Below are 18312 nucleotides of genomic sequence, written 5' to 3' on the forward strand. Positions count from 1 at the left end.
TAGTATAAATACATCTCGCGCGCATTGGCCAAAAGCATGGATTAGCAGACATTGAAAATGATATATTCAGTTTGGCTTTTTTTTCCCCTCATTGTCGAGCTGTTTCCAAAGAGGAAGGAAAGAATGGAATCGTGGGAAAGAGAAGTCAGGGTCTGTCTTGACCCCAGAGGGCAGGGGCAGGGTGGGAGCAGTGGGGACTGGTGTCTTCTCCGGCCACCAGAGTAGTAGGAGTTCCAGGTGCCCTTTAGTCTCCGTCTTCTCAGTTTCCTGCATGGAAATGGCTACCAGGCACTTGATTGGTGTGGGCTCAGTGTTTTCTCCAGAAATGTGGAAAGCTGAACCCCTGTGTCCCTAGCTGTGGCCCTTCAACCGGAGCCTGTGTCCCAGGAACTCAGATTCATTCCTTGGACCACGGTCGCCGAGAGCTGGCACTTAATGCCGCCTGAGAAGCAGCCTGACACCTTGGCTAGTGATTTTCGTCTCTGAATAATTAGAAAACGATCAGCTCATGTTCAACCAAAGTGCCTTTTTAATCTTGGGAGTTAACAGCATCCGGTTTGTTATTTAATGACTCAGGGTTCCAGATTACTCTGCAGCATGTGCTGTGTAGGTTTTGGGGAGGAGGGGAAGGGCAGAGATGTAAAACCCTCTCCAAATTCCGTGTGGAACCAAGGTGGCCTGAGGGGGGACAGGGGACAGGAGGTGCTGGCATTCTCTGCAGTGGTCCAAGGGCCGGTGATTCCCACGTGGAAGCACAGACCCCCAGGCCAACATTTGAAATCCATTATCAGTCCTCCAGCTCCTGAGGGACTGGTTTTCGCTTGAGTTGCTCTGGACCCCCGAGGGTGTCTTTGTTGGTTCTGAGTCCTGTGGCCACACACACCCTCTTCCCTTGTGATTTAGATATAAAGACCACAGGGATGGAGGAAGGAGATCAGGCATCCCACCTCCTGGATTCTGGGTAGAAAAGCCACTTCCCCGGGGCGCCTGGGTGGCGCAGTCAGTTAAGCGTCCGACTTCAGCCAGGTCACGATCTCGCGGTCCGGGAGTTCGAGCCCCGTGTCAGGCTCTGGGCTGATGGCTCAGAGCCTGGAGCCTGTTTCCGATTCTGTGTCTCCCTCTCTCTCTGCCCCTCCCCCGTTCATGCTCTGTCTCTCTCTGTCCCAAAAATAAATAAACGTTGAAAAAAAAATTAAAAAAAAAAAAAAAAGAAAAGCCACTTCCCTAAGCACGGCTTTTTCATAGGGCTTGTTGCTTTTTTGCTTTGTCGGACTTGAGTTCTATGGCCCAACAGAAACGGCAGCGTGAGGTGCTCTCCCAAGGAGTCTTGGTGATCCAGATACTCGGATGTTCTAGTACCCAAGATATTCAGTCACTGCCATTACTGGGCACCTTGCTCCAAGTTTCCACTTCCCTCCTCAATTGAAAGCTCTTCTCATGTTGTGCGCATCAGAGGATTCGGTGGCTTATGGAAATGAGTCCTAGCTGACTGTTTCTTCCTTTTACAGAGAATTTCTTTGGTCAGTAGCTTTGCTGCCTCCCTGTTCCTTGGGTCTTACTCTCCTATCGACTGCAGTGATGGTAAGCCTTCAGAGTCCTGGCGCTGGTCTGTTCCGTATGCACGTGCACATGTGGGGCTGTGGGCAGCGTGAGCCCTGCCCACCCGGCTGGGTGCTAGTCTTTTAGCCCTGTCGTCTGTTGCCGAGAAGGGAGCATATTGTCTTCTGCTGTGTAATGAATGTCCCCGGTGCTTAGCAGCCGAAGACCACAAGTGTTGATGATCTCGCAGAATTTCCGCAGGTCTGTAATCTTGGAGCAGCTTGGCTGGCTTGTGTGGCTCAGGAGCTCTCATGGGGTGGCCTTCAAGCTGGCAACCAGGACCAGTCATGTAAAGGCTTGACTGGGGCTGGAGGATCCACTTCCAGGGCTCCAGACAGAACTGGTTTGAGGCCTGTGTTCCTCTCCATGTGGCCCTCCCATAGGACCACTCACGACACTGGAGCTGGATCCCCCTCCTCCCCCCCGGGTGAGGGATGAGAGGAGAGTGCAGTCAAGCAGAAGCTGCAGAATCTTTTACACCTTAGTCTTGGAAGTGTCGTACCGTCCCTGCTGCCCCACCCTGTTGGTCACAACAGACCTCCCCAGGTATAGGAAGACAGGGACCTCACAAGGTGTGAACACCAGGGCTCAGGGATGAGCATGAGCCATCTTGGAGCCTGGCTCCCCCAAGGAGTTGTTTCTTGGGGAACGCAAGAGAGTGGTGAGCTTCTGGAGTCCAAAACCTTGCCCGAAATAACTGCGGGTGATACCAGTGAGGAAGAAAAGCTGGGACAAGGCTGCCGAAGGCACTTTTGCATGAGGCCGGGCTGCAAGGCCTGCCAACAGAAGAGGGGACCAGAACGCAGAGCAAGAGCCCAGGCCTATGAACGTGGCTTCAGAGGAGTCTTGGAATGCTCAGAGCCTCCTGGGACTCCATCTGGAGTGTTTGAGTGCTGTCGTGTGCCAGCTGTTATTCTAGTGTTCGGGGAGAGGAAGCCGGTCCCCCAGCTTCACTTACAATCTGGAGAAGAGAAGGTTCCCACAGGTAGCTCTGGAGAAGTGAGACCAGCAGAACACTGAGCCTGGAACAGCATGTGTCCACTTGTGTTCGCCACACCTCCCCTGGGGCTGTTTGTGCTGATGGGGGGAAAGTCACAGCCCCACTCCCGGGGCGGTCCAGAGGTTCACGTTTTTCAGCCTCAGCCGGACCCTCCACGCCGCTGTCCTCACCCCCCTGAGAGGTCACCCCCTGATTTACCTGTGGTCTGACCTCCTCACCTGGGTGCATGACTCCATTAGCATCCTGGCCAACGTCTATGTGACTCCACCTGGACCCAGGGGAGGAGGAAGATGGGAGGCCTCCCCCTGTGCTCTGGCTCGTCTCCCCCTCGCCGTCCTCAGGAAAGCCTCGGGAGCAGTAGATTGTTTTCAGACAGGCTTAGCTTCCCTCGATAAGTTAGATGTGATTGGGAAATCCTGAGGGCTGACCCACATCAGCACAGGGCTGCCTCCAAGCAGACACCTTGAACCCAGGGGCCACAAAGAACAGTGCCTGGTCTACGTATTGTCGGGTCTTAGGGCTGCAGATTTGCAGGCTAATGGTGGAGCTCGAGCCCGTGAGGGATATGCGGAGGAGGCGGGGCCGTGTGTTTCCAAGGGCCCCTGTGGACCTCATGTTTGCCAGCTCCGTAATGACCCAGGCGCACCGTATACGTTCCGGTGGGAAGAGGTCCAAGTGTAAGTTTGCTGCAAGAGGATGATTGGCTTTCTGCCCCACTGGTACATTTTCCCAAAAGGTCCTTTCTAAAGATGTTTCTGTTTCTTGTTTCCTTCATTCCCTTAGGTTCTGGAATGAATTTGTTGCAGATCAAGGACAAAGTCTGGTCGCGGGTCTGCCTTGCTGCCTGTGCTCCTCATTTAGAGGAGAAGCTTGGTTCACCGGTACCGTCCTGCTCAGTTGTGGTAGGTCCTCTTTCTGGCGGCGTGGCTCCTTTAAGAGCTGGCAGCTACTGGGGAAAGCATGTCAAAGCTGAACGTCTTGATCAGTGCCTTGCATTTAGCAGGTACTCAGGTGCAGGTATATATGACTGCCTCGTGGTGGTGAGGTGTGGGGTAGGGGGACTTAGGAAAATTCTGCTAGAAATTTATTAGGATAGGAAGAAAAGTTGAAGGGATAAGTTGTGGGTGATTGCATACGTTAGGAAAAAATACACAGAATGCTGAAATTCTTGGGGTAGGAACCACCTCTGAAGCTTGAAGGAGGCAGAGAGTAGGAGTAAATACAAAGAGGTGCCAGGAAGCTACAGAGAACGCAGTCCCTGGCACCGTATTGCCCAGGCTGGAATGTCGTCTCTGCCATTTGCCAGCTTTGTGACTTTAGTCTGTGCCTCTGTTTCCTCATTTCTATTGTTCCTGAAGGAATAATGATACTTTCTATGTTGTCAGACTGATGTGCAGAATAAACAGGTCGATGCATTTAAAGTTTATTTATTTATTTCGAAAGAGAGAGAGAGAGAGAGAGCACAAATAGGGGAGGAGTGGCGAGAGAGGGAGAGAGAATTCCAAGCAAGCTCCACGTCGTTAGCATGGATGCAGGGCTTGAACCCACGAACCGCGAGATCATGGCCTGAGCCGAAATCAAGAGCTGTGCGCTCAGCCAACTGAGCCACCCAGGTGCGCTGTAAGTGAGCTGATGCATTTAAAGTGCTCAGGATAGTTCTCAGTCCCAAGGGCAATATGAAAAACATTCAGGGCAGCCACACGGGAAAGGATGAAGCGGGACCACTCTTACACCACACACAAAAATGAGCTCAAAATGGATGAAAGACTTGAATGTTAGACCTGAAAGCATGGAACTCCTAGAGAAAAACAGGTGTTGGTGATGATTTTGGGGATTTGATACCAAGAGCAAAGGCAAGAAGAGCAAGTGGGACTATATCAAACTTAGAAGCTTCCGCACAGCAAAGGGAAACCATCGACAAGACTGAGAGGCCGGGGGCCTGGGTCGCTCGGTTGAGCCTCTGACTCTTGATTTCGGCTGAGGTCATGATCTCACGGTTCCATTCGTGATTTTGAGCCCCTCGTGGGGCTCTGTGTTGGAGATACACAGCCTGCTTGGGATTCTCTTTTTGCGCCTCCCCTGTGCTTTCTCTCTCTTTCTCTCTCTCTCAAATAAACTTCAGAAAACCAAAAATGCAACCTATGGGATGGGAGAATATACATAAAAATCATGTATCTGGGGGCACCTGGGTGATTCACTCGGTTGGGCATCCGACTTTGGTTTAGGTCATGATCTCATGGTTCATGAGTTGGAGCCTCACGGCGGGCTCTGTGCTGACAGCTCAGAGCCTGGAACCTGCTTCAGATTCTGTGTCTCCCTCTCTCTCTGCCCCCCCCCCCCCACTCATGCTCACTCTCTCTTGCTCTCTCTCTCTCTCTCAAAAAATAAACATTAAAAAAATTTTTTCAAAATCATGTATCTGATAAGGAGTTAGCATCCAAAATATCTAAAGAACTCACACAACTCTGTAGCGAAAAGATGAAGAACATTTAACCATTAGCACGACACCCCATTCAGAATGCACACTGGCTGGGTGTATTTGCCTTGGTTTCCCCCAGTTAACTGACTTTAGTTCTAGGCTGCTCTGTGGGGAGAATGGAGTAGACAGCTAGGCCCTGCCCTCAGGGGCCCTTTGGCAGGAACATGTGCCACACACAGAACGGCTGGGTGGTTGAGGATGTCAGTAGGAAGGAAGGAGAACGGTCCCTGAGGCCTGAGGAGGGTGATGAGAAGGATCAGGCTGCCACTGTGCTGCCCGTTCAGAGTCCCAGCCACAAAAGCACTTTTCTGAGATCAGCACCGATGCACAGAGCTTAGGGAGGGGTGTCCCCCGCCTCGGAAGGGGGACAGTTCAGGACCCAGCCTTGCTGAAGCACAGCAGAAGGAATAAGGAAGGGCCAACAGGAAACAGCCCAGCCTCTGGGATTGGTATTCCATGCACGGCTTCTGGTTTTGTGTGAGATGGGAAGCAATGTTTTGTCCACGGCAACAGGCTTTGTTTTCCTTATGCCGGGAACACATGCCTCCAGGAGGGAGCTCGTGCACAGACTAGCAGCTTGAGGAACCAAAAAGAACCGACTCTAAAAGCATGTTTTCATTTGTAACAGATGCACCCACGTGATGGGGGGGTCGGGGGACGGGGACAAGCGGAACCGGTGTTTCCCATCATCCCTTCTTCGGAAGGTGGTGCCCAGGCAGCTTTCACGTTTTTTGCAGGAAGATAGCTGGAGATGGATGGTATTGGACGCTTCTCCAGCCCTGCCTTGCAGCCTCCTAACCCATCTGTTTGACCAGCTGCTGGGGCTTTTCAGTGTCACCTGGCCGCAGCCTGCCGTGGTGGGATCTCATTTCCCTCCCTCTCCGCCCAGGGCTTCTGTGACTCCGTGTTTGTGCTCTGCAAACCTGGAGGTCCAGGGAGTTAACATCCCAGGGGACACCCTTCAGTAGCGGGGGCCTGTGGAGATGCGCCCCTCGCCCCGTTCCCAGGTGGACAACCCCCAGATCCTTTACACGGCTGCTCGGACGCTGCCCACAGTGGCGACCAGCTTGACAATGTACCCTTGGGTGGCCTCTCCCTCCTCCCCAGGTCCCCTTTTGTTTTCTGGGGTCACTTTCCCAAATAAGCCACCTGCACACGAACTCTGACTCTGGCTCTGTTTTTGGAGGCAACGGGGTCTGAGACATTTCTCTCCCAGGAGATGGCTTATTCTAATGTAAGACTGAAATTTTGCTATAAGGACCAAAATTTCTTTCTAGGCCCCAGGAAAGCCCATCATTTATTTCAAACTTTTGGAACTAAGGTAAAGTCAGGGAAAGGGGGGGGGGGGGAGTGTCTCTTTTATAGCTGTGTTTTCTATGGGTCTGTCCAGCGGGTGTCCCTGATCTCTGGTCCCACAGCTGCCCTTGGAGGAGCCTTGGGGGCCATGCTTCTCAGGGGAGTTCCCTCCCCCACACTGCCATTTTTTTGGTTTATTTTCTCTAGAAAGTTGACCTCTGCATTTGCATGTTGATTCTTCTTTTTTTTTTAATGTTTATTTGGAGAGAGAGAGAGAGAGAGCGCACAAGCAGGAGAGGGGCAGAGAGAGAGGGAGACAGAGGATCAGAAGCAGGCCAGCACAGAACTCTATGTGGGGCTTGAGCTCAGAACCGTGAGATCATGAACTGAGCTGAAGTCGGCGGCTTACCTGACTGAGCCACCCAGGCGCCCCGCATGTTTGGTCATTCTTAATCAGATTGCTGGGCTGATAGAATGAGTATGTAAGGCATTATGTCTTTCCGTGAATTTGCTTACTGTGTGGCCACTGGTTATGTACTTACCGTTAATGCTATACCAGAATGTGGAGCTTACGAAAAAAGTACAAGATGGGGATTGGTTTGTTCTAGCTGCCTCTCAAAATCCAGTGGTGTTCAAGGCAGTGGGATGACCTTAAATGTATAGTTTCAACCCTGTGCTGGGTTCCTCTGGCTTTTTGTGAACAGGAGGGGACATCCTGTTGCGACATCCCTTGGGAGTGATGTGAGTGCAGGCCCAGTGACCTGGGGCTTGTAGCATTCTTGCAACCTGCGGTTTGGACGGCTGTGAACAGGTGGGATTTGCCTCAGTAGGGCGTACTTGCTTCTCCTCCTCAGGGAGTCATTTCTTCCTACTACGTCCAGCGCTATGGATTTCCTCCAGGATGCCAAGTGGTGGCCTTTACTGGGGACAACCCTGGTGAGTACCTCGCAGGATTTCACTCTCCCAAGTAGCCTGACTGGGTCCATTTGAGAATGTCAGCCAGTCCAGCCTCTTGAAACCCTTCCTCCCTGGCCACCTGCCACACTGCTGGCCTGTAATCTGCCTCCTTGTACCTGCCCCACCTTGGTTCTGCCTCTGCTTCTGCCTCTGCCTTCTGGAGCCGCTGAGGGCTGCCCCCTCCGCCCCAGGTGAGAACTGATCAGTGGTTAAGGAGGGTAGTCCTGCCCACCACCCCCCTTGCAACTGCCTTTTCTGTTCCAAGCTAAACATCTCAGTTCCTCCAGCCCTTCCTCTGGGACATGGTCTTGGGTCTCCTCCCCATCATTTGCACTATGGATATGAATTATTCCTCATCCGAACACCTTTCCCTCCCCCTGCCACTCCAGGAGGGGTCATCAGGTCTCTGAAGAAAGGCCAGATGGCCACACTGTACCACCAGACCGCTGCCCCTCAGCCCCACCCCCGGCAGCCCTTTCCCTAACGAGCCACCAAATTAGGATTGCCAGGTAAATACAAATACAGGTACAGGACACCCAGCGTAACTCCCATTTCAGAGGAACAACAAATAATAATGTAATATAAGCGCATCCCTTGCGATATCTGTATTTCACATAACCACAAATGATTTTTTAGTGTAAGTATGTCCCAAAGCATGTTTCTCTGAAATTCAGTTTAACTGAGTGTCCTCCACTTTGTCTGGCAACTCGACCCTAAATCACCCTCCTAGGCTCCTGCTCTAAGGAAGTGAGGGTCAAGTAACGTGGCCGAGGACCAGGGTCTGCTGTCCGAGGGAGGCTGACTTCCCTTCGTAGAGCCTCTCCTGCTTTCCTCCATGGTCAGGGAACATGCGTGGCTCTCTGTGCTTTCTTTCTTTTTTTAACTTTTTTAATGTTTATTTTTGAGAGAGGGAGACAAGAGAGAGTGAGCAGGGGAGGGGCAGAGAGAGGGAGACACAGAATCCAAAGCAGGCTCCAGGGTCCCAGCCGTCAGCACAGAGCCTGAGGGCGGGACTCAAACCCACCGACTCTGAGATCATGACCTGAGCCAAAGTCGAACACTTAACCGACTGAGCCACCCCGGCACCCCGTGGCTGTCTGTTCTATTTCACTCTCCTTTGAAATACATTTCTTTCTATTTTCAGACTTCAGCCCTTCTCCCGGTTTCAACACCCACTAGCCTCCCTGTACTTTCCTTCTGTTGGCTGTGTAGACGAGCAGGATATGAGCATCAAAAATAAATAGAGGCATGTGTGCCTAGGAGTGTAGTTGTATGCCTCGAAATAGAGCTGATGGCCCTGGTTAAAATTCATTCTTAATAACAGTGGCTATATTATTAGCAGTAGTATTCGATTCCATATTTTCTGCAGTGTCTATGTATATTTTCGTGATGAGGGAAAAACATTTAAGTCACTGCTGTTCAGCCACTACTACAAATACCACTCATGGTGTTCCTCAGTCTGCTTCCGGCCTGTCTGCTCTGGAGCTGAGGGGACAGCTAGCACGTCCCCGCCACGCTTGTGGCTGCATCTGTGACCTGTCTCTCCCGGGACAGCTGTGGCTCTGGTATCTGGGGGGATCCCCAGGAGCCAGACAAGGGCCCTTCCTGTCCCTGAGCAATTTCTGTAGACGATCGTGCGGAACCCTGTTGTCAGAGCACAGAACCAAACAGACCAGGTTTTGGAGGAAGGATCCCAGTGTTCCTGGTCCAAAGGTGAAGGGGAGGGAGGTAGACGCTGGTAGACAGTGGCCTGATTTCCACGGTGGCGAGGCATGAAGCCCCATGCTCTGTCCCTGGGTCGAGAGGCATCTCCAGCCTGCAGTGTGCATGTTCTGGTGCCCCAGGCTCCCAGGGCCCACTCAGGGCCAGTTCCCATCAGCCCTAAAAGTTGGGAGGTCAGAGAAGAGCAGAGAACAGTTGGTTTATGAGCACCAATTTAGGAAAATTCTACACTTTTGTGGGCCACGTCTATTTTCCTTTCGGAATGAAAATAACCTCACTGAGTCTCGTTAGACAGTGTATATACTCGTATCTCCTCTATCAACTAGAAGCATGTCAGGAGGAAGAAGGGGCCTTTTTAACCACTGCAGTGAGCTTCTGGGCATGTTTGAGCAGGAATGACAAAAAAGCAGCTTTCCGATCCTTCTCTTGGACCTCGGTTTCAGGCTGAATGTTAGAGATCCCAGGCAGGTAGCCCTTTAGTCGGTTCCTCCCCAAGTCTGGCCTTTAGTCTGCTGGTGTTTTATTTATTTATTTATTTATTTATTTATTTATTTATTTAATGTTTATTTATTTCTGAGACAGAGAGAGACAGAACATGAGTTGGGGAGGGGCAGAGAGAGAGAGGGAGACACAGAATCTGAAGCAGGCTCCGAGCTGTCAGCACAGAGCCCGACGTGGGGCTCGAACTCACGAGCCGTGAGATCGTGACCTGAACCGAAGTCAGTGGCTCAACTGACTGAGCCACCCAGGCGCCCTGCTCTGCTGGTGTTTTAAATAATGTATTAGCTGCTCCCTCATTAAAACAGCAGGGGTAACAAGCAAACAGACTAACAGACGCTTGTGCTCTTTTTCTTACAAGGGATACCTCTTCACTGCAGGGAAAAAAATTTGTTTAATACTGACGAACCAAAGGAAGGATGCAAAAATCATCCATAAGCTCTTAACCCTGAGATAGCTAGCTACAGCTACAGTTTTGATGGCTATCCTTCCAACTTTCTTCCTATGCTCATAAGTAAACATATCTTATTTCAACTAACCTGGGCAATCTTTTTGTGCAGTATCATTTTAATGGTTGCCTGCGGTCCAGTCGTCCCGCTTTATTTCCCCAGTCCCTGACAGTGGAGGCTGATGGGGCTTCCAGTGTTTGGGGACACATCCAAACACTGGATGTGTTTGTACTCAGCAGTACCCATGGCTGGTTGTACTCAGCAGAAGTGATTGAGTACATCTGTCCTTCCCACATTTCCTTTCACTCATTCATTCAGTCTCTCGACATTTAGTGAGTACCTACTGCATGCCAGACCTTTCAGCTCCAGAGTACATCAGTCAGCAAGGCAGACAAGAATTGCTCTTAGGGGCCTCATGTCTAAGGGGGACGGACAGTCCCCTTTACCTTCTGCTTGGGTGGAAGGAAGCCCCAACTCCTGCCTCACCTTGTGACACACTCTGCCGTGTGTATCCTGATGTCTTGACTTGGGCCCCTTGGTTCTTGGCACTCTTGTGAGCACCTGATGGTGGGGAGTTTGGGCCCCTTTAGAAGAAGCTGGGAAGCATGACCACAGGGACTCTACCCCCTGACCCCTGGGACCTTCCCTTGGGCCATCCTGAGCCCTCAACTCACCCTGTTCCTTCCTCTACCCTAGCATGTGGATTGGGGCGGGAGGTAGGGGCTGGCTCCCACCTGGGGGTGAGTGTGGTTTGCTTTGTGGCTCCATGTGACCTCCAGCTAACCAGAGGCTCCCCTCCTATTCTCAGCGTCGCTGGCAGGCATGAGGCTGGAGGAAGGTGACATTGCGGTAAGGTGACTTCTCACACCTACAGGCGGAGCTAACTCTTCCTGCCCTAGGGGACAGGGGTTCTGGGCCCCAGTAGCATCTTTGTTGTCTATTAGAGGGTCTGCTGGCCCCAAAAGGCAGCTGAAGGAGGGGATAGGAAGACCTAGGCCCCAGGATCTATTCGTATCTCCTCTGGTAGAAGGTCATGGCCTTTGCTGGCAGGTCCCCTTAACAGTGGCCAGTCTTGCTTGGTGCAGTGACAGAAGGGTCTGACCCTTCTGGGTCTAGTGGGAAAGTCATTGGGGAATCAGTTGTTACCCAAACCATTAGTTAGATGCAATTGTGGTTAAATTCTAAGAAATTGGCCTACAGTTTCCATGAGATCCTAAATCTGGTTGCTAACTTTGGACTTAACCCGATGTGGGAGGGTCAGAAGGAGGTTTCTCCGAGGAAGGGACATTTAATCAGCGGTCAACGGCATCAGGAGTGACATGATGGGGGTCAGGGCTGGTACAGCTGAGCAGAGAGGCGCCTCACCTCTGCCCGTTTCTTCCCAGGTCAGCCTGGGCACCAGCGACACCCTATTTCTCTGGCTCCAGGAGCCCATGCCCGCCCTGGAAGGGCACATCTTCTGCAACCCCGTTGGCTCCCAGCACTACATGGCACTCCTCTGGTAGGCTTGATGGGGAGGAGGGTGGTGTGGGCAGGTCTGGTACCATCTGGAGCCCTCAAGTCATTGTGCTCAGCAGCTGAGACCCCGGGACTCGTTGGGTCCTTCTGACAGCAGAGCTGGGTGGGGAAGAACCCGGCATCTGGAGTCCTCCCCAGACCCAGATTGCAGTCCCATCCTCAACACCTATATCTTGTGTGCAGATGCCACAGCACATGTGAGTCACACTTTGCTCATGAAATGGGAAGAATAAAAGGTTTACTTTGTAGCGTTGTTATGACGTGCCTAGCACATGGTAGGCCTTCAACAAATGGTAAGAAGCACATCCTGCCTCCTGACAGTCGTCATGGAGGAGGTGTGCTCTGTACCCTGATCACAGGCCTTTGGAAACCCACTGGAAGCTACTCAGGGAAGTTTCTGAGCCTCTAGGCCCCAGGAACCATTGGAGAATATATAGGTCTATTAAGTTTACCAGCTCTGTTCCATCATCCGGGTGGTATGATGTATAGAAGCCACAGCTCCCTGTCTCTCCCTGGTATTTCTCCCTGTCTCTCGCTGGTATTTCAGGGCTGGTTGTGGCAACCGCACAAGAGCCCAAGACCAGTGCATTTCCCCGCAATTCCGAGGGGCCTTTGCTGGGCCCGATACCTTGCGGTCCAGCCTGACCTGCAGCCCTTCTCCCTCGGATTCTTCACCAAAATATGTGGGTGCAGTCAGCAAGCACTGGGTCCCTCCCTCAGAGGTGTGTGTGCTTCTGCAGCTTTAAAAATGGCTCCCTCATGAGAGAGAAGATCCGTGATGAGTCAGCTGCCTGTTCCTGGAGTGAGTTCTCTGAGGCACTGCGGTCCACGGAGATGGGGAACGGCGGGAACCTGGGTAGGCTATTTGGTGATGCCTGGGCCTGTCAAGGGCAGCGGTTGCTGGCAGAAGGGACAGGGCCTAGGGCCTCAGGGGTATGGGGAGGTGAGGGCCATGGAGCAGCCAAGGGGAGCCCTACCTGTCTATCCTTCTGCCCCATGGGCCTTCCAGACTAGTGTGAGACCCCATGATCTGAGTAAGGTTGGGCCGTTCTCCATGCTTTGAGTGGAAGTCAGGCCATAACTTCATCTCTGTCCCTCTCAGAGGCCCTGGTGACAACATCAGGGATGGCAGCCACGGCTCCTGCTCTATCCCATTGTGTCCTCCACATGTAGCTTTCTGTCCCAGATGCAGCGTTCTGTTAGGAATGGTGGCCGGCCTTCTGAGCGGGGAGGAGACGTGTCTCCCTTGATCAAACCTGCGCTGGTATTTCAGGGCTGGTTGGGCAGCCGCCTCTGGCCCGGGCTGCAGGTGAGAGTAGGAAAAACCGTCTCTAAGAAAGTGTAGCTCAGGGCCTTTCTTCCTGTCCTGCTGGAGAGCGGGAACCAAGGGTATTCCCCTGACTCTTCTGGCAGACCCAGATGTAGGGTCATTTCACCCTGTTCTTTAATAAGTCTTTGAGAAGCTTATCTTTTGATTCCCGACAGTGAATCTCTTCCCGGTCTTGTTTCAGGTTTTTATTTTGACGTAATGGAGATCACCCCTGAAATTATTGGGCGCCATAGGTTTAGTGCAGAAAACCGCAAGGTACGTGTGGTATTGGTATTGGAGAGAAATTGGCTCCATTTTTGAGTACTAAATTTAACAATCGCCTATCAGATTCTGCTGCTTTAGGGACGTCATGCATTTGCTCATCTATTATTAGAGCAGTTTCTTTTTAAGTTTATTTATTTTGAGAGAGAGAGAGAAAGCAGGCAGGGGAGGGGTAGAGAGAGGGGGATTCCCAAGCAGGTTTTGCACCGGCAGCATGGAACCCGACACAGGGTTCAAACCCACGAACTGTGAGATCATGACCTGAGCCAAAGTCGGACGCTTAACCGACTGAGCCACCCAGGTGCCCCTAGAGCAAATGTTTTTGATGTGCCAGAGTGCATTTTAGTGCTGGGGAATCAGCAGGATCTAAGGCAGACATGCCTAGAAAACAGAGTGCAAATCACCTGTGTCCACGCTGACTATCACTGAGAGTCATAGAGACTGTTGACTTGGCCGACTTAACCCTGCACCCCCGAGGACTGACACTGTCTCCAGATCAGGAATTCCTTCCTGATGGAAGGCTTCTGGGACGGGGGGCACTAACATTTATTGAGGGCTGTTTAGCTCCAAGCACTGTGCTGATGGTTTCCTATGTCCCTCATTTACTGCTCATAGCCTCTTGAGGTCCAGAGAGGCTAAATCATGTGCCCAAGTCACCAGGGCCTGGGTGGTGGAGGGGGGCCTCCAACCCCAGTCCTCCCTGGCCCTGAAGCTGCTGTTTTGTTTCTCCACCCTGCAGCCTTCCCTAGGTGGGGTCAGTAAGTCACTCTGTCTGGCAACTGTTACAGTTAGAGTAGGCATTGGATTTGTAGCTTATGAAGCCATTCTGTATTGGGTTATAAGTGGGAAGCTTTATATAAACTGTAGAAGGAAGGAGTTCATCTCGGTTTTCTGAGGAAGGATCAGAGAAGATACAGAGAAGGTATGCCTGTTCCCTTTTCCATAAACCCATCGAGGGCTAACAGGGAGAAGGCAGGGTCTATGCTGGTCACAGGGGCTCAGGCATGGGCAGAGCTTGGGTTGACACCCATCAGCAGCTGTGGGTCGTCAGCGTCAGCTGCAGGCTGTCACTTAGTATCAAACACCCAGACCAGACTCTGCCGTCTAATTGGGTCATTGTAACCACCCTGAGACACAGGTACCGATATTACCTCAGTGTTGTTAAGACCCCAGCAAGGTCTGCGTAACTTACTTGAGGTCACAGAGCTGGACCCTTGGCGGCCTGAGACTAGCCCTCTGATGCTCTGTTTCTCCAGAGCGAACATGCATGAGGCTGGGAGTGTGTGTGTGTGAGTGATGTGTTTGTGTGACAGGTGCTTAGTTGGTTGAGCCGCACCGGAGGTCTGAATCACGGTTTCTGAATCTGGGCTGTCATTTAAAAAGACCACACACACACACACACACACACACACACACACACACACACAATGAAGGGAAAACAAGGAATCTTCACTCTGTGCCTGCTTTCTCTTGGGGACAGGTCCCAGCATTCCCCAGGGATGTGGAGATCCGAGCACTGATTGAAGGGCAGTTCATGGCCAAGAGGATTCATGCCGAGGGCTTGGGCTACCGAGTCAGTAAGTGAGCTGCTCGTGGGCTGTGTTCTGGGGCACGGACCCTCATACCCTGAGGTGCCTGAGACCCTTCCCAATGTCCAGGCCAGGCCTCACAGATTTGTTGTGGCTTCATCATAAGGGCAGGAGGGACATGGAGCCTGGCCCCCGTGGCGTGGGGAGGTGAGTCAGGAGCGCCTGTGGGCAGACAGGGACTAGGAGGCAGGCTATTCTGCTTCTCTGCTCTGTCCCCATGAGCCTGGCCTCCTGGTGAGTAGCTGTAGCACTTGGAGACCTTTTGTAACCTGAACCTCCAAGATGCCCCAAGCTCTGGACCCTGAGGACATGGGCAGTGCAGGTGGGAAAGGCCTACGTGGGGTCCATCTGCCCTGGGGGGGCCCTGTCCAGCACCGCGGCTCCATCGGGGACGAATGGGGATACAGAACCACTATTGAAACCAGAGGTCTGGAATGGAAAGGCAGAGCGGGGTGGGTTGGGGAGAGGGGCACCTGTGGGGAGAAAGGGATTTCTAAGAACCTGAGCTCCGGAATTGGCAGCTTTAGGTCCTTGAACTTCCCCTTAACTGCTGGCACTGGAGTGGCCTAGGGCGGGGCTTCTGCCGGGAGGGTGTATTTGTCCCTCTGGGCACCTGAAGCCTCTTGGCTTGAGCTCCAACTCATGATACTTTTATGGACAATCTGAGTTCTGTGTCGTATGTTTTATGTCTTTGAACCAACCAAGTCCGAGGATACTATAGCAGTAAGCATTAGGGAAGCTTTTTTGAGAAGCTGTCGTGCAGCATCTACTAAAGCCGCACACACACCTTCCAGCAGCCTCGCCTCTTGGCGAATGCATAACAGAAATGTGTACACGTGTTCTCTGAAGACGTCCAAGAGAACATTCATCGTGGCACGGTGCTTAATAGCCCTGCACTGGAACCCAACGCCCATCGATAGCAGGCAGGATAAGTGTGTGGGGGGTATTCATGCAGTGTGATACTACACAGAAACGAAAATCAAGCAGCCCCCACTAGCTGCAGCAAAAGGGGCGAATCTCATCAATGTAACTCGGTGGAACAAAAGAAGCCAGACACAAAAGTGCATGCGGCGGGAGTCCATGTACATCAAGTTCAAAACCAGACAACACGATTTGCAGTCACTGGAAGCCAGGACAGTTAGCAGCTACCTTTCAGGAGAAGGCAGGAGAGGGCCTCTGGGGTGCTGATGGTGCTGTCTTTCCTGAGTTACACGAGGTGTGTTGAGTGTGTGAGAATATGTCAGGCTGTCGGCTTATGAGGGGTTACGTACATTTTTCAGGATGTATGTGTGTTCACCACAAATTTTATTTATTTATTTATTTATTTATTTATTTATTTATTTATTTATTTAGAGAGCGTGTGTGAGCCAGGGAGGGACAGAGAGAGAGAGAGAGAGAGAGAGAGAGAGAGAGAGAGAGAGAATCCAAAGTAGGCTCCGTGTGGTCAGCATGGTGCCCAACGTGGGGCTCGAACCCCCAAACTGTGAGATCATGACCTGAGCTGAAACCAAGAGTTGGACACTTAACTGACTGAACCACCCAGGCGCCCTCATCACAGATTTTCAAATAAATAAAATAAGCATTATACACATTCCCATTTCTTTCCATTGCATCCCTCAAAGCGTAAAAAGAAATTCCCTGAAGGTCTCCAAAGCTTCCAGAATCCCCAGAAAAGAGAGATCGGTGAACAGGGCGGGGATGGTGCTGAGGTTGGCACCCAGTGCCTGGCACGGAGGGTCCTCCAGCCATCAGGAGGGGACACGTTGTGGGGGGCTGTCCCCAACAGTGTGCAGGAAGCAGCCGTGAGAGCAGAGAAGTCCTTCCGGGCACCGGAGGGCTGATGGGATAATGTCATCATTCCCAGCCTTTAAAGAATTTTTGGTGCAAAACCACATAGAGTTACTTACCCTCTTAGCAAAAGCTTAAGAGCAGCTATCAAACCTGTCTTGCCAGCTCTGCTGGGCTCCTTCCAAATAAGATTACGTAAACGAACATGCTTGCAACCAGAAAGGGCTGTACAAACACGAGGCATCATTCTCCCCCAGCTGTGGTGTGGAGTGACTCGTGTTCTTAGGGGACTTGCTTCTGTAACTCTGTGACCTTCATGAATTCATCCGTGTGAATTAGCGTGGCTATTAGCCGTTCGTTCGTTCTCACTGCACTGGAGTATTCCATCACGTGCTTGTGCTGCGATCGACTTCTCTGGTCTTCTGTGGTGTAGGTTTGCTCTTGCCGGTTCAGTATTAGGAACCGTGGGCTGCTCTCAGTCTTGTAAATGTCCATGACTGATTGTTCCTTATTTCGTCTCTTCTGTGTAACAGGTGTTGGTAGTAAAGTGACAACCTGAGTACGGATTTTGTTTCTAGAGCCTGTTGTGTTTGGCTAGCACAGCGTTTAGTTATTCAGTCAAATACCTCTGCCCGAGCGGGTGCCGGTGCTGCCTTACTCTGGCCTCATGCGCCCCTTCTGGCCCTGCAGGCATTTCCACCGTTGGCCCCTGAGCCTATAGGCTCTACCTCTTTTTCTAGTAATTAATGTTTAAAATTCCAACATAGGGGGCGCCTGGGTGGCTCAGTCAGCTAAGCTCAGACCATGATGACACAGTTTGTGAGTTCCAGCCCCGCACGGGGCATGCTGCTGTCAGCGCAGGGCCCACTTCAGGTCCTCTGTCTCCGTCTCTCTCTCCCCATCATGTGCGCTTGCACATGTGCTCTCTTTCTCTCTCAAAAATTAACAAACGTTTAAAAAATTTCTCGAAACAGATACATTTATTGCTTTTGATCAGTGTTTAGAATTTATATTCTACTCGGTGATGATGGTCTCCACCGAAAGACATTATGTTCCCTCTCTACTCTCCTGTCTTTACCTCCCATTTTCCAGTTCCAGAAATGTTACTGTTCAGTGTGCATTATGCATCAATAATTACTTAAATTATACACTTGGTTGCTTTCTTTGATTGCCACTATTAGATCACACATCTAAGTGGTTTTGTATTTGTATTTCCTCTTTGCTTCAGGACATCCTTGACCCTTCGTTCATGTAGATGTGGGAGTGTGGGGGATGCTCTCAGACTGTAATAAAATACTTCAATTTTGCTTTCACACTTAAATAATACTTAACTGACTGAGCCACCCAAGTGCCCCTGTCTCAAAATAAATAAACTTTAAAACAAAACAATGTTTTGTCCTCTTCTGACTTTTAGTGTTGCCAGTGAGAGGCCCATCTGAATGGTATTTTTGTCTCTGCAGAATCTTCTAGAATCTTAGGGTTTTGAAATCTCTCAGTTAAAGTTTAGGTCTCAGCCTTCTTCCTTCATTGTGGTGAGTGCTCATTTCATTAGAATATATCTGACATTTTCTAGCTTGAGGAAATTTATCACATTATTTCTCTGATGATTTCTTTCCCTTCATTTTCTCTGTTCTTTTTACTAGAATTCATATTGACTGGTGGTTTTCAGCAGAGGCAGTTTTGCCCCCCAGAGGATATTTGACAATATCTGGAGACCTTTTTGGTGTCGCAGATGGGGAGTGCTGCTCTCGTGGGCAGAGGCCGGGGTGCCACTGCCCATTCCACAGTGCACATGCCAGCCCTCCACAGCAAAGAATTATCCAGTC

The 18312-nt window shown here is 51.2% G+C and overlaps 1 protein-coding gene across 4 annotated transcripts in view; it reads left to right on the forward strand.

The window, feature by feature from the left end:
* The window catches only part of XYLB (xylulokinase), a 70167-nt gene that overhangs the window by 18814 nt on the left and 33041 nt on the right, over positions 1-18312 (forward strand). For all 4 annotated transcript variants that reach the window (XR_007155571.1, XR_007155572.1, XM_047874632.1 and 1 more), the window contains exons 8-15: positions 1509-1581; positions 3383-3501; positions 7229-7310; positions 10809-10849; positions 11386-11501; positions 12259-12374; positions 13030-13103; positions 14590-14686. Coding sequence is in view for 2 of the 4 variants with exons in the window: in XM_047874632.1 (XP_047730588.1) it covers positions 1509-1581; positions 3383-3501; positions 7229-7310; positions 10809-10849; positions 11386-11501; positions 12259-12374; positions 13030-13103; positions 14590-14686 (718 nt within the window). In the remaining 2 variants the exon portion in view is untranslated. The remainder of the gene's footprint in view (positions 1-1508; positions 1582-3382; positions 3502-7228; positions 7311-10808; positions 10850-11385; positions 11502-12258; positions 12375-13029; positions 13104-14589; positions 14687-18312) is intronic.

Source organism: Prionailurus viverrinus, chromosome C2, assembly GCF_022837055.1.
Source record: "Prionailurus viverrinus isolate Anna chromosome C2, UM_Priviv_1.0, whole genome shotgun sequence".
Taxonomy (NCBI): Eukaryota; Metazoa; Chordata; class Mammalia; order Carnivora; family Felidae; genus Prionailurus; species Prionailurus viverrinus.